This window comes from Solanum stenotomum, chromosome 12 (genome assembly GCF_019186545.1).
Source record: "Solanum stenotomum isolate F172 chromosome 12, ASM1918654v1, whole genome shotgun sequence".
In the NCBI taxonomy this organism is placed as follows: domain Eukaryota; kingdom Viridiplantae; phylum Streptophyta; class Magnoliopsida; order Solanales; family Solanaceae; genus Solanum; species Solanum stenotomum.
This window is the reverse complement of record NC_064293.1, coordinates 44109086-44125333: the sequence shown is the minus strand read 5'-3', so window position 1 is coordinate 44125333 and position 16248 is coordinate 44109086. Positions and strand designations below refer to the sequence as shown.

At 32.3% G+C, this 16248-nt stretch overlaps 2 protein-coding genes across 2 annotated transcripts; both read right to left on the bottom strand.

Moving 5' to 3' along the window:
* Nucleotides 1-6236: 6236 nt before the first annotated feature.
* Nucleotides 6237-8167, bottom strand: LOC125846370 (transcription factor bHLH25-like). Its single transcript, XM_049525777.1, has 4 exons — nucleotides 8082-8167; nucleotides 7462-8010; nucleotides 6591-6959; nucleotides 6237-6351 (listed from the first exon to the last, which is right to left on the bottom strand). The coding sequence occupies exons 1-4, from the start codon at nucleotides 8118-8120 to the stop codon at nucleotides 6268-6270; spliced, it is 1041 nt and encodes a 346-aa protein (XP_049381734.1). The 5' UTR covers nucleotides 8121-8167; the 3' UTR covers nucleotides 6237-6267.
* Nucleotides 8168-9439: 1272 nt separating this feature from the next.
* On the bottom strand, nucleotides 9440-15753 carry LOC125846375 (COMPASS-like H3K4 histone methylase component WDR5A). The gene is made up of 2 exons (XM_049525781.1): nucleotides 14945-15753; nucleotides 9440-9910 (listed from the first exon to the last, which is right to left on the bottom strand). Exons 1-2 carry the CDS (start codon nucleotides 15593-15595, stop codon nucleotides 9617-9619), a joined length of 945 nt encoding a protein of 314 aa, XP_049381738.1. The 5' UTR covers nucleotides 15596-15753; the 3' UTR covers nucleotides 9440-9616.
* Nucleotides 15754-16248: the final 495 nt, after the last annotated feature.

Genomic DNA, 16248 nt, shown 5'->3' with positions numbered 1-16248 from the left:
GAAAAGGAAAGGATAAAACTTAATTAATTAGAATTCCTAAATGAATTTGAATTCCGAATTGTACAGAGTATATTACTACAGTATTTTTTAATCAAAAAAATATTGAAAAGCATTTTAATATTAAAATAAATAAATGGTAAAGGAACATTTCGTGACACCAATAGGATTGCGACATGGCATAAAGGGTTGGTGACGCCTGGCCAGCTTTCAAAGGTTAAATAAGTAAAGAAATCAAATCCGTTTTTAATTTACATGTCTTAATTTTATTTTATTTTTAAATATAGTTTTATATATTTAGTAACTTATATTAATTAAAGAATAAAATAAAAAGTAATTTGGTATATTTTATATTTTCTTTGCCCTAATTTATACGTGGTCTTCGAATTTGGAAAGACAAACAAGTTACTATTTAACAATAATTTTTCGTGTTTTAAAAACATTTTAAATTAATTATTACATAATTTTTAAATATATAATTTCATTTTAAAAAGTTAAAGATTTTATATTCAAATGTACAATTCAAATTAAATTATTTGAATCTCAAAAAGTAGAAAATATCATACATATTAAAACAAAAAAAAGTACTTTATATAGTTAACTTAAAATAGTTAAATTCAAAAATTCTTTATACTTTCTTATATTTCGTATCTAATTAAATTACTGCACTAGATTAAAACAGAGGGAATATAATTTAAGCACAATAACTGAAAAGTCTTGACAAGTAGCCACATGAAGGAAGAACAACAATAAAACAACCAATATAATGTCGTAAATACAATTGCTCGAGTTTAAAAAGGAAAAAAAAAAGAGTTTAAAAAGGATGAGTAATACACACTTTTAATTTTCAGTTAATAAAAATATTAAAGTTATTTTTGATAGATCATAAAATATAACTAGGGATGGCAATGGGGCGGTGCAGGGCGGGGTGGAGCGAATAAAGCTTAACCCGCAAAATTTTTAATCCTCCCCGCCTCGCCCCGCATTGTATTTTTCTATAATATCACCCCGCCCCGCATAAACTCGCCTCGCCCGCCCCGTTCCTGCAAAATTCTTATCTGATACCTAATTATTTTTGTTTGATCACGTAATCAAGAATATATACAGATCGTATATAACTTTGCATTCAAACCTCAAATGAAGAAACTATATTTTAAATTTATTGTTATCCTTGATTTTTTTTTCTTTTAAATAAATTTTGTTATATTAATAGTATCCAATTTCCATAATTCAACTGTGAACAATGCATCACTGGAATTGACAGCAATAATCTTCATTTTTCACTTGACTGCTAAATCAAGAAAAAGCAAACAATCAGTTTATCACAGTACTAACCAAACAATACTTCAAATTTTAGATTGAGTATATTTTCCTGTTGATCTATTAATACTAATATGATAATAAACTTCAAATATAGATGAGAAAACTTCTATATTATTTGAGATTTTTATCAAACAAGAAGCACTAGAACACAAGAAGGGAGGAGACCGGCACCTGCCCCACTCCGCCCCGCACCAGCTTAGAGATGCCCCTCCCCTCCCCGCCCCGCATTGTCTGAAACCCACTTCATACCCGCACCGCATCGCTCCATTGCCATCCCTAAACATAACCATCAATATCATTTGACTCATAGTTCAACAACGTGAATTTCCCTATTTGGGTTAACATCATCGTTGTTTCAGGAGAAAACAATATCTAATTATTAGATTATGATAATACTAACCAATCAAATTATTAATATTTTCAAATTTCAAGCATGACAACGACACTTCATTTTATGTAGAGCACATTTTATAGCAAAACCAGTGTTATAAATAAAGTAAAGATGAAAACGAAATGATAATAAACTAATTCATTTAATTTGATTTGTTCCTGTCTGTACCATTTTATAGATATTCTGGAAGATTATTGACAAAATGTTATTTGACGAATTCCGAATAATTTACTAAATATGGCAAAACCACTGCTGTTTAACAAATTAAATATATGGGTTCACATCATAGGTGATCGTACCCTGAATAGACTTCTAATGCCCCTCTTAATACAAATAAAGTAATAATTCGAAAATGTTTATTTGGAGATACAAAGTGAAATCCAAATTATATGGCTAGGCTGAAATAATCGCGGAGAACTAATAGGCATCTAATCTTAGGATATGGAATATTCAATTTCAAATTTTGATTTGAAATGAACGTTTTCTTTTTTTAAAAATAAAAATAAATATGCACAAATTCTTAATTTAAATTTCAATTTCTCCATAAAATATTATATATATGTATATGTGTGTATTTAAAAGTTTGTAATAGCATATAATTGCAAATACTTATTTTTTTTTATTTATAAAAGGAACATGGAGATATGTGATTTATTACTGTGGTGTGGTGTCTTAAATATTCCAACACCTTATGAATCATGATTTGCTCATGTGGTATTGTATAAGATCGGGAGAATTTTAATAATTTTCACAAATTATGAAGGGAAAATACAACTTAAGTTCAAAACTTCAAATTGCACGTCCAAACAAATTCCAACCCAAAGAATATTTGACCAAGTTAATAACCAACTCATTTTTAACCCACCCAAATTCAGTTGAACTACCCATTTGATATTCCTTATCTTCTTCTCACTCTACCGGAAAAAAAATTGTTGTTGACTTGCCATATTCATAGAGGAGATTTCACAATCTGTCCAAGATTTGTCGTGCTGTATATGGCATTATTATATTGGTAAAATTAATGTTATTCCTTCTGGTTTTCCTTTGTATCAGTTATTAAAAAAATATTTAAAAAATATAGATAGAAATATAGATAATGAGTTTGTCAAATCTATTCTCTTTTACAGATCTAAAGATTAAGTTCGGAGAATTTAACTACTGTTTTGTAATGTTATTATAACTTATAAAAAAATGCACTAGCTTTTACTTAAGCCATTTTAATTTTACATTTTCCGATAATTGAAGACATTTTATTACCAGTAAAACGTCAGCTTCACTTGGTCTAAGGGTAAGTGTTCAACAGACACTAAACAAGTCCTCATCATGTTTAATTAACACTTGATTATTTTTTAAAAACAACAATTAACACTTGATTTGAGGATAATATATTTGGATCTCGTCAAACATAGTTGTTGTCCTATTATAGAAAATTTTGCAAACATGACTAGCTTCTTGAAGGAGAGGTATAACATAATTGGACAACAACTAGAACAAATAAGTACTAAAATAAAGAAATGGTTGATGTTTTATTATTCTAATATTATTTTCACAAATAGAGACTACAACATGGAGAGTCATAGTGATGATTATTGGATCCAATCTGTCAAAGATCCAGAAAATCTTATTTTTTCCTAAATTAAGGTGCAATTGGGAGTAATGTTTGTTTTTTAAAAGCTTTTTTACCAAAAAAGAAAATAGTTTTATGTCATTTTTACATATAAAGAAATATGAAAATATTATTTTCTTTTATTTAAACGATAAATAGGTGGGTAAGAGATTTCATTTTCTCATGCGTATTTTGCTGAAATGAAGAATTTATTCTCCATTTCTCTGGCCTAACATAAGGTGCATGACAAACTGTGCAGAACATAGGACAAAAGGCTCTTAATTGTTTTTATCAACTTAACAAATAAAAAAACAGATAATGCAAGATTATTGGAAGTGGGTTCCAGGAAATTTTATTATTTAATTCAGTAATTGATTGGTTTGTATGCACGACCACATTTTATTTGGCCTGCGGAGATTTAATTAAACCTAATTTCACCTTCTTCATTACTCATTAATGTCCAATTATATAAAAAAACTCTTCGTGATCTGGCCAAAATTAAACAAATGAAGTAAATTGCAATGCAATGAGAAAAATATTATTCTAGCTGAGTCCCCGGACCTTGTTTGTCTGGCAATGTAGTCTAAAATATTAGTTGAACAACTTATATTTATTGCAGTAGTTAAAATAAAATAATTAAAATAGTTGTTAAAAATTATTCTATAAAGAAAACATTACATGTCATAGTTAAAATGAATCTAAATTTTGTAAAAATGAAACAAAATAAAATTGAGTTTCCAATTTAAGTAAATTTCTCTTCTGCCAAGATCCATTCTTTTTTCTTTTTTCTTCATATAGTTAATCATTGGGCCTTTAAGAATTTTAGTATGGACGTGTAAGAAGATAATCTTGTTTTGGGCCTATCTCATTCATCTTTCCAAGATCCAAATCTTTTGAAAATTGGAATTTGACAACCCCTACGTTTACTCCCTCCGTCCCATATTAGTTAGCGTATGGATTAGATTCGCATTACAAGCATGTTTGCCTTAAATCATACTCCCTCCGTCCCATTTTATATGTCACATTTTTACTTTGCACTTGCATTAAGAAATGATGTAACTTTACCCTTCTACCCTTATTTAATGTTTTCTTAAGTCAACTTTATTAATAAATGACAAGATTAATTAATTATTCTATCAAGGGTATAATAGGCAAAATATGGTAATTAATGCATAAATTTTATAAAATGATAAGTATTGTGGTCCAACTATTTAGAGAAAAGGATGACATATAAAATGGAACGGAGGGAGTAATTTTCTTCTCACAGGGTAACAAAGAATTGTCCTAAGAACTACCTAGGCAGCCTAGGAGTAATCTTAACTCAATCTCAAAAACTAACATAAATCACGACTCAAGATCATATAAGAAGACCACTCATCCTATATATAATTTTGTCCAAAATAATTTCCCCTTCACACATTCCTAATATTCATTATAATTATATTATCAACCATAAAAAAAAATTAAGGGCATTTTAATCAAAAGTCCTCATAATTTTTGGAAGTGAATTTCTTAATTTATACGCCAAAGCCTAAAACATCAATAATTTTAGGCCGGAGAAATTAGTATTCTCAATGTCAGACCTAGTTACTATACCTTCCATTTCCACTTATTTGTCCATACAACATTTTACACACTCATTAAGAAAATATATATTAATAAAAAAAAATTGATTTCTCTAATCTATGCCTTATTTATTTTTTTAATCTTTAATTTATTTATATATGTATCTCTTAATTTTAAAGCAATTAATACCAAAAGTATAATTGGAAAAAATAGTTCATTTTCCCCTATTATAAAATGACAAGTATTTGAGAACAACCATTTTTAGTATACATAATAACTAAAGGGAACGTATTTCTAATAATCCTAAGGGACAACTTTAGTCATTTAAATATGATCTGGATGAAGTGGAGAAAAAAAATCAATGAAGGAACAACACTTCAGGCAGTTCTTGTCACAGAACATTGTGGTTTGGGAGAAAACATGAATTTCTTGAGGGTAAATTAAAATATATTATTTTTGTTGGTATAACTCTAGGAGCACATTTTGGAATTTAGTTATTAGTATATTCTTTACTTTTTGTTTTACCTCTTCCCATTGAGTTTTGAGTGATGAAGTGATTGAAGACTGTCCAAGCTAGAATTAAGAGTTTGGAATTCTAAAAGAGAGGATGGTTCGGATTAAGGCGGGTTTGAACTCATAATTTTAGCATTTTACGATCACTTCTTTACCACTCAAGTTCACAAGTTAATATACATTTGTTTATTTAATTTTTTAGTAAAAATACAGGGTCTACGAAAAAGCTACTGATTCGTCCGAACCCACGAACCCCATCTCTGATCTTCTTTAATTTTGTGTATGGTTTGACTATGATGACGAAAGAAAACAAAAATGTAGAAACAAATATTGCACCTAATGAAGAATAACAATACGGAAATTTCGAATGAAGTAAAAATGGTACTTTATGATACATACATAACTACTATTACTAGCAACTACTTGTTATGTGAGCATCCTCACATAACTCAATTAATTATGACTTCTTAGGACAAGCGCGACATTCTTTCAAGATTTTTTTTTAAAAAAAATAAGTCTTTGAGTTATGTTTGATTCACCCTTAGTCAGCGTCTTGTGTTTGAGTTTTGAATATGGGAAAAAATCCTATTGGGAGGAGCGCCACCTCATAAGAACCTTGCCGTGTGCGATCCAAATTTAATCGGAGCTCAATGATAAGCTTGGAACACCAGGTGGAAACTAAAAACACACACACTCACATAACTACCTTTACATAATGTAGGATATATTTTACTTTATCAAGTGCAGTCTTTGTAGAAATTGCCTAGGAGATAAACATCATCTTAAAAAGAAACCAAAACTCTGTTGGTTCTCCAAGATTATCAGATTGTTGAGATAGTCTACATATTTTACAACTTCCTCAGAGAAAGTGCTAAGCTTGGGTCATCAACCTCCCAGTGACCATTCGGACATGCTTCGCCACATCCTTTAGTGTCATGCAGAAACTTTCCTCCATCTGCGCGCATCGAATTTAAAATAGATTATGTACATACTAGTGTAACAACTTATAATTCATACTATCAATGTTCTTATTTTCGAAGTTAGTAATTGCTAACCCCACATTATTTTTAGGGATGGTAACCTAAAAATTACTAGTACTATATTGTCAAGGTATAAAAGTTAAAAGTTGGTTAACATATATATTCACAGATGATTTAACAAAATATATATTGGTGCAACTTTGAAGTAGTTTACCTGAGCTACTAGTGTGATATCAATTGCTTGTTTCCCAAATGGCATCATACAGCTTTGAAGAATGGTAAGATGAAGCTTCTCTATTTCGTTATGGATATTCAGCACAAAGGCATTGCGCCGCGCACACGTAATTCTGATCAATACATTATTATCTGAGAATCTTACTTCAATATCTTCTGCCCGTAAATCGCTGCCAATATTATTGTTTTCTTCAGATGAATCTTCCATTTCCAGCTTAGATTTATTCACAAACATAACTGATTTCTGCTTGGACGGTCCATTCTTTTTCTCTTCTTCCAATAGTTGCACCTTTTCTTTAAGCTCTTTCACATGTTTGATTGCTTGCTCAAGAATTGAAGCTTTGTCCACCTACCAATATTATTCACAAAATGCCAGCAATCCTTAGTATCTCATATATTATTCTCCCTTTAATTTTCACCTTTAACCAAACCGAGTATAAATTTAGTCTCAATTTTAATCCTAAAAATATTTAACCTACCTTATTCCTTCCAACTTTATATTATTTTATCCCACCTACTAAGTGGAAGTGGGATAAATTAGTAAATATCCCAGGACTATAATCCTGGGATTACCCCTAAGGGGAGAAAAATATTGTGTTGAGCAATCCATGTGTATAACTAAAATCCAATATAAAATCAAAGTTACATCAATGTAAAAATAATAATTGTAGTTTACTCGAGTAGTTTACCATTGTCATCAAGTCACCAAAATCATTATAAAGATTTACACATAATTAATTAACTTATAAGTGATCTGATTAGTGCACAGAACTATCAAAAAAAAAAAAATTAATTACTAGTAATTTGTATGTAAAATACTAAAATTGAACTTGATGATTATTTTTTTTTACCTTTTTTAGCCCTGGAAGAATGGTTGAAAGTGCCACGAACCTCTGGCTAAGTTTCTCTCTGCGCTTTCTCTCAGCAATAATATGATGTTGCAATTCTACTGAAGGAATTCTTTTCCCCCCTTTTTTATCCTTCACATCGTAACAACCGTTCGATTTCACGTATGGAAAAAACATCTGATCTGATGAATCACACAAATACATCTCATCCACAGCTTCTATTTTACATCCTTGATGGCTAGGAAATACTGAATCCATATTATTATTATTAAAAGAAAGAAAACGATGTGAAGATGAAGAGATCTTATTCAATTTGGGTTGATGATCATCATCAATTGCAGGTCTCTTTGAACCAACTGGGAAATTTTCCATCGGGGTGATTTTCGATTTACTTTTGCTAATTTCTTGATGAAAATAAGAACGTGAATTAGCACGAGTACTATCTGGAGTAATAGACAGTTCACTAGTCTCTTGATCTTCAGAGATTGTAGATTTTTGAGTGGTGAAATCGTCGTTGGAATTGTTGTTATTCGAGTAGAACACACCTTCTTCCTGCAAATTAAATCATACAACAAATTAAGATATTTCGTATAGTATTTGATATGTTTGTACTTTGTACATACCGTTCTTGAAAACCATTGACTTAGCGATGAATTGTCCATCAATAGGTGCAGTTGATGATAATTTGTAACTTGCTATAATGTGTAGTACTGTAATATATATATTTGCATCTTATTATTGGGCGTAGGAGAAGATCGAATCTTTGATTGACAACAAGTTATAAGGTCACTTGTCTTCAACCAAACTGAAAAGGTAGTTAACACTTTTATATTGAATATTTTATATGCCACGAGTGAAATGTTCTTCATTTTTTTCAGTTCTGATTTAGCACCACGTAAGCCCCCCGTCAAGGATTCCTAATTATTGTGCTATAAACTAAAGCAAAATCGATTTTGGAAGATATGACAAATCCTTGAAAACTTAATTGATAGTACTATTTTTCCATTTTTTATCTTGAACGGGCAGTGGCTTAATGATTAAAGTTTTAGCCATCCTTATACATGAACGAATTTTTAAATATCGTGGGATAGTAAAATAATGCTGTAGATTCCTTGAAATTATTTACAAATTATTTTGGTCCATACTCCATAGTCCCCACGGGACACATACTGACTATAATATAGATTAGTCGTACTCATCGAGAAAATTATGTGATCAGTTTTCACCAACTGAGAGTGATATAAGTTGAAACATTGTAGTAAATAAAATATTAAAAAGTAGGGAAATGAATAATAATTTGAGTGAAAACAAAATAAAAAGAGCATCAGAGAATGGGTACCAAATTAATAGCCAGTACAAGTAGAATTTATTTGAATATTTTGACAATTTCACATGTGAAAAACGAACTCTATATATACTTTGATAATGTAAAAATGTGAAAAACGAATTCTAACAAAGTGGAGATCGGCCAACCATTAAAGAGAGCCAGTAGTTAATCAATCCTCTTTTTGAGCCAGTAGACATGTCTATAACTATAAAATCATGTCATTATTGATCTTAAACTAAAAATATATAGAATGTAAAAATTATATAACATGTCCACCTATAATTTCTGGTAAAAAAAAGTAGAGAATGCCCATAAACTGGATGTACCATCAAGTTGTTATCACTAAACTGCAAGATTGAGGAAGAAGATGGATCACCAAACAAGTCTATAACAAATGCACATAGACCCTACTTGCAACAATTTGCAAACAATCACAAGTACATGATTTTAACTAAAAGATAATGAAGGATTTTAAGTTTTAACAACCAGAAATATTCTCCACATTATTAGAAAATCAGAATCCCAGAGACAAACAGCATCAAACATAATCCTAAAATAGCAATTCTGGCCTCACTCATCATCATGCTATTGCATTTCTACTGATCGACAAAAGCACATCTGATACAAGATGCAGACTGTCAACGTCAAATGGAAGAAGTACTTTCATTTAGTTTTAAGCAAATTCCTGAAATACAATAACTAAGACAAAAGCTGAAAGAACCTCAAAATGACAACTGTCATAATCTACAAGATACAGCCGAAAAGATGCAGCAATTCTGCTACATCACCTAATTGAACTGCACAAATGTTTTGGCATAAATAAAAGAATACTTAGTCTCCCCCCTGAGTCCATACCTTCACAGTCTTGTCATTCCCAAGAGAACCAGAAGCAATCATGTTCTGAGTGGGGTTGCATGATACAGAAATCACAGTATCAGTATGTCCTTCCAATTTTTGAACTATCTTCCTTGATTGGAGTTCCCATAAATATACACAATTATCCTCAGAACCACTAACGATATACTTCCCATTTGTTATGGAAAATGTTGATGAAATGCAGTACTTTGAGTTGACATGGTCCGTGTAAGTTTTCAGAACTTTTCCTGTCGAGAAGTTCCAAAGCCTCTGCAAAACAAGGAAAAGAAAAGCATACAAAGGTCATTGAACACATTAACTAGCAGTCTCTATCATTAAACACGTTGAATAACAGTCTACTTTTCATCTTTGAAAACAAGTTGTCAAGTAGCAGTTTCTAGACAATGAAAGTTTGCAGAGGGCATTAATCTAGACAAAGACATATACTGACAGTCTGACACATTCCCGAACCAATTGAACTTATAAAACACTACACCTACTTCATTGTGAAATCTAAGCAATACTAAAATGTACAATCAGCTTAGTAAGAAAACAGCATTACTATTAGGAAACCGCATGGAATACATCTGCCAAAACGTAATGGTTCATTACTACAGGAAACTGGACTTTGAAAAGAAATGGATGATGGACTTTTCTTCTTTTTTTTTGAGTGGGAGAGAGGAAACTATTTTAAGACTAAAGAGACTGACAATCTTAAAGCACCGTGACAATTTTTTCCACAACAAATTCACTGTTGGTAGCAGTTAAATTTCTGAAGGTGCACGTGACCAACAGAAAAGACCACAAGTTGTATATAAATCAAAAGAGCATGTCCTAAGGGCCAAAGTATATATCTTCTGCAGATTGACAAAAACTTGAGATGGATTCACATATCATAGGTCATAGAGAAATTAGAATCAAACAAAGCTCGACTACATGACTCCAACCCACATTTCCAAGATGACTAGAAAAGCAGGGTGAAACTGAAAAGCTCATCTGTTGTTTTCTTTTACTAAAAAATAGATAAGTTTTTAGGCTATTACTGTGCACAACAAAAAGAAACTCTATCGAGATATATAGTTCAGGGGATCGACAAGAAAAGGAACCCAACTTAAAGGACAACGCTCTCTGCAAAGAACTACACTGAACATAGAACAAAAATAAGAATGTGCATCAAGTTCATCATTGCCTTACTTTGTGTCTTCTTGACTTGGCTCGTCGGTTAATTTTTTATCCATAACAATATATATATATATATATACATTCTTCAAAAATATCCCTAAAAGCACAAATGTTAATACGCTAAATGTTGATCAACAAAAGTATCCCTAAAATGTTGCTACGACTTTAATGCCCTTTAAAAAATAAAATATTTCATCAAAATATGATACCACATGTGGATAAAACTGTAACATTGAAAGCTTTCCCAAATTAATATTTTAACTTTTATGGGATTCTAATCTGAATCAGGTTTCCTCATTGTTAAGTTCCATAGCCATACAAATTTCACAGGGATCATAACACATAATTTCAACCACCACTTACTACCTACTTAAAGGGATACCTAGTCTTAATAATTGCAGACTTGCAACACACACGAAGTATCTTCTCATTGATTGTGCTTGGGTAACGAGGGCCAAGGTTTTGTTGGAGTTTTGAGTATAGGTATTTTTGTTTCTTAGTTACACATAATAATGATCGTATGGTGGTTTTAGCACTAATTTATTGGGTTTTGGGTAAGCACGTAATGTTGGATGCTTGATTCAATTCTAATATCTTATATTAATGTGTAGGTATTCTATCAACTATTGCTGCATGCACAAATTTTCAGCTTGAGTGTTTTGGAAAACTAGAAGCTGAAAAAAGTGACGAGGGCTCACTCCACCGAATTGAGAAGCGAAGCACACACTTTTTTCAATGAAAGCATAGTTTAATATAATAATAAAAAATATTGTGCAGAGAAATCATCAAGAACTCAATAGAAACAACATATTAAGCAAATCTTTCAATTTTTTAACTAAAAAGTAAATAATAGAGTGCTAGAATAAAAAAGATACAGATTCTCACTACAATCACAAACAACAAAATAAACTAAATATTTGTAAGCTACAACAAACAAGAAACTATTTTTAGCTTTTCATGTTTGTTGCAGTTTGCAAATATTCATTTATTATTTTGTTTGTGATTGTAGTAAAAATCTATAGCTTTTTTTTTTCTAATTCTAGTATCTATTATTTACTAATCAAAAAATTGAAAGACTTGTTTCATATCTTGGTTACTAAACTATGCAAATTTAATATTTTTTATTATTGTATTAAACTGCGCTTCAATTGAAAAAAAGTGTGCACTTCGCTTCTCGCTTCGGTGAAGCAAAACCCTAGTCAATTTTTCGAGCTTCTCGCTTTCCAAACACTAAGGGGGGAGAGAGAGAACAATCAAATTTACGCTTAAATTGATGCAATATTTATTCGTAGAACCTCTTCTCTCTCATATTCCACATTGATATTAATTGATATGGTTCAACTAAATCAACTGCCTATAAAAGACCTATGTCCAAAGCTGGATTACTTTATATCTTACCTTAGGGAATATAGGTTATAACTTTATAGTCATGCATTACTCTTACTTGAGGATATGCCTGTAAAAAACAAGCGACTAGAATACACACTTTGGATTGTATGAATTGTATTTTGTAAAGGGCATAAATGACGAATTTAATAAATTCATAATTACAACACCAGTGTCCCTAAAGTAGAATTGATTGATCTTTAAAGCATGCTTTTAATATGATGTTCAATCATTTTGAACTACTATGTATTATGATACTTCAATAATATTGATTTTTAAAGATTATTGTATTTTTATCATGCCAATTACTTTACAATGAGTTTTCCTTCTTGTATAATTGTTTTAACAAATTTAACTTTAGTTCTTTCATATAAATAATCAACCGAAAATCTGAGTGTGAGGCACATACATAGAAACTAGTTGATATAACATATGTCATACAAACAAATCAGATGATACAGACTAACATGCTTTGCAGAAAATGAAAAAGTAAAGAATGGCCATTTAAAGCAGTTTTTCTTTTGTTTTATAAATGCATTTGCAGCCTTTTCCACTCTAAAGAAACTGATTGCTGTTTTCTGCTAGGTGAATAAAAGATCATTATTCAATGAGAGAGAAAAGAAGAGGCCTCCTGGATGCAAAAATTCACTATTCTGCTAAGGTTTTGATGTCAGATATTGGTTACACACCAAGCCATTTCCCGAAAAGAAATCATACACTAGATCCCACAAGTTTGATATGAGCAGGGCATCCCTTATTCCTTCTTTTACTAAAATATAAAGGGGAAAAGAAAAAAGAACCAGAAACATAAATAAAGCTCTTGAATATACATGGATCATGGATGCAGATACTGATATTACAAAATTAAGAACTCTTTGATACTCCAGGATATATCTTGGGGCTTAGGTTACAAATTTTGATGGGGAAGAGCCAAAAGCATGAGGAGGAAACGTTAGAATTGAACAATTAATAAAGAGTCCTCCAACTAAACTCCCTTTTGGAGAAAACTAGAATGGAACATTGACAAATTTGTTGGTGGTTCCCAACAAATACACAATGAAGCTTGTATAACCAACCCTTTCGTGAAGATCTAGGCATACCAGCTTCATCCTATCTAGAAACTTGGGGTGTGATAGGCGGAGGTACTGAGAGATGCCTGCATAGCACTTCCATAATCGTACAGAACAAATAGTTCATCGACTAATCCGGTGAAGTACCCCTTCATGCTATATATTGAAACATTCTTAGATAAACTCAAGAACTTAATACCAACTCCAACAAATCAAAGTAGTATTAAGAACCTTCCAAATGATCCCCAAAGTTGGATTAAAGCATAACTACAAAGAGGAACCAATCCAGTTTACAACAATTTCTAAATCCACAGTATTGCTCAAATTCCAGGGTTGGTCGACATATCAAAATTGTTCGAAACCACGTGAAAAAGCAAAAACCACTGGGGATAGCATTGGGTTTACTGACACATTAGCAAAAATCTAACTTTGATGCTTCATATTTCTAACTAAAAAGATAGAACCCATTGAGAAGTCTATGGTTCCAAAAAAAGATTAGCCAGTTTAGAGTAAGGAAAGAGATCTCAGAAGTAGTAAGCAGTTGACGTCTGTTTCAACACAGAATGCTTATGATGGGAACATGTAACTTACATCTCAACTTTATCCCTTAAGAGGAAATGTGAAGAATTTGTCAGAGAGAGATTGCAAGTAGTTTTGCTGGACATCCGATAAAAAAGTGGGGAATCAGGAGGACGAGACCAATTTAAGCAGCAGCCTTCACAGGTTGATTTGGGCGACTCAGCCTAGCCCAATCTGAGCAGTCTTTTTGGACAGTTTAATTTGCCATAGCCCATTCTGACCAGTAAACATTTTGACCCTCGCCCAACCTGTTAATATCTTTTTGGATTGGATTTGCTACCCTAGTCCTAGTTTCTCTTTCCAGTTTCATCGCTTTTAGTATTTCCTTTTGGAAAGAAGAATTAGATGGATAATCTCAGTCCCTTAAATAAGAAATAAGATAACATAAATATCTTAGAAAACTTGGGCATGTCTTATGTCTATGTTGGATCAATTTACATCTGCTAAATGAACACGATTAGATACATTATGCTCAACTCTCAAGACTTGCCCATAACAGTAGTTCCAACTCCACCGAAAAGCACACAAGAAACCATATGCTGCGACTGAAGCACTTGATAGACAAATGCACTATAATCTTTTTATCATCAAACCTGACGTTCTACACAACATGCAACTCCAGAGCTCTTTTGAGTTAATCAGTTCAAAACAGTAAAGACACCAACTTTGATGATCAAATCGAGTAACATGAACATTCATATTATGAGGAATCCAACAGAACTATCTTTACAGTGTCTCTGAATTCCTACATGGCTGTAAAACCAATTTCGACTCCACGGAAAATAAGAAAAGAAAACAGCTATCTAAAGTGGACAAAGCACTTGTGTAATGCACCTCAGAAGAACCTCCTTAGAGTAACTTCACCAAAAGCTACATTTTTTCAAACAAAATCTACCAAAACTCAACCTTTACATCTTATTCAACTAAAAGAAAAAACGGAGGAAAAGGGAAGTTCTGCTTTCGCAACTGGCAGCCAAAATCCAGTGTATAGAAGCAATAGGAATATAAATTGCTCACTGGATAGAACACATAAAAGAAAAGCAAAATTAAGAAAATCAAGAAACAGCAATAAAAAACAGAAACTTACCAGAGAATTATCCAAAGTGCCAACGAGTATAAATTTGCCATTGGGCGAGAACTTGACGAAGCTCACAGGTGGGTTTTCATCATCAATAATGGTCTTCATACAATGCCCAGTTGAAGCATCCCAAATTCTGCACAACCCATCATAGCTGCTTGACACAATCAACGAACCATCCCGATTAAAATTCACAGCCGTCACAGGATCGGAATGCGCCGGCAGCACCTTGAGACACTTCCCAGTCTTCACATCCCATAACCTAACCGTCTCATCGAACGACCCAGAAACCAACATATTAGCTTGGGGATTGAAGTTAACACAAAAAACATAATTTGTGTGACCTGTAAGGGTTTTGATATGGGAACCGGTGGAAACGTCCCATAATCGTACAGTTTTGTCATCGGAGGCAGTAACTAGGTGACGGCCGTCGGATGAGAAGGCAACATCGGAGATACCCTGTTCGTGACCTAGGAATTCGTGAAGAAGGGATCCGTCGGAGACATCCCATGTTCGGGCAGTTTTATCGGCGGAGGAGGTGGCTAGGATTTTGCCATCGTCGGAGAATTTGACGCTGGAGATAGCGCGTTTGTGGCCGGAGAGAGTGAATTTAAGCTCGTAGGGTTTGAAAGATTCTGAAGTCTCGGTAGGGGAAGCCATGGAGGGTGTTAATTACTTTCAGAATGCCAAAAAAATGGAGTAGGGTTTTTCAGAGGTTTAACGAACTAGAGGAAGAATGCCAAGCTTTAGCGACTGTTTTACATCAGAGGAATCTGAAATATCAAGCTTGGATAAATCCCGGCACAAGTCTAGCTGTTTCCTTCCGTATAAATGGTGTGAGAAGCGAGATACGAGTTATGTTTTTTTCATTTTTTTTTGGTTTTCAAATGTGATATTCTTGATTAAATTCGAATTCACGTTTCAAGGTACACATTGCTCACTCCTTTTATCCTTTGGATCCTTTTTTTTTTTTTCTTTTCGTATTAGACCTTTCTAGAGTGCATACATATGGTGGGGGAATCAAAATAAACTTAATTTTACAAAATTATTTATCCGGTGTCTGACTTTAGCAAGCTTTATCATTTACTGACTTGATTTCTTTTGTAAACTTCAAACAGCGCAGTTAACAAGCAACATGGAATTATCAAGTACTATCAACCATGCGAGAGTAGTGACTGAATTTTTCAATATTATGTTGATTATCTCGAATGAGTCAACTTCAATCTCCGATACTAGCAAATTACACATTACTCCGACTTATCAATTTTAATTGAATTAAAAAAATTGAAGGAAAAGAAAAAAGAATGGGAGAA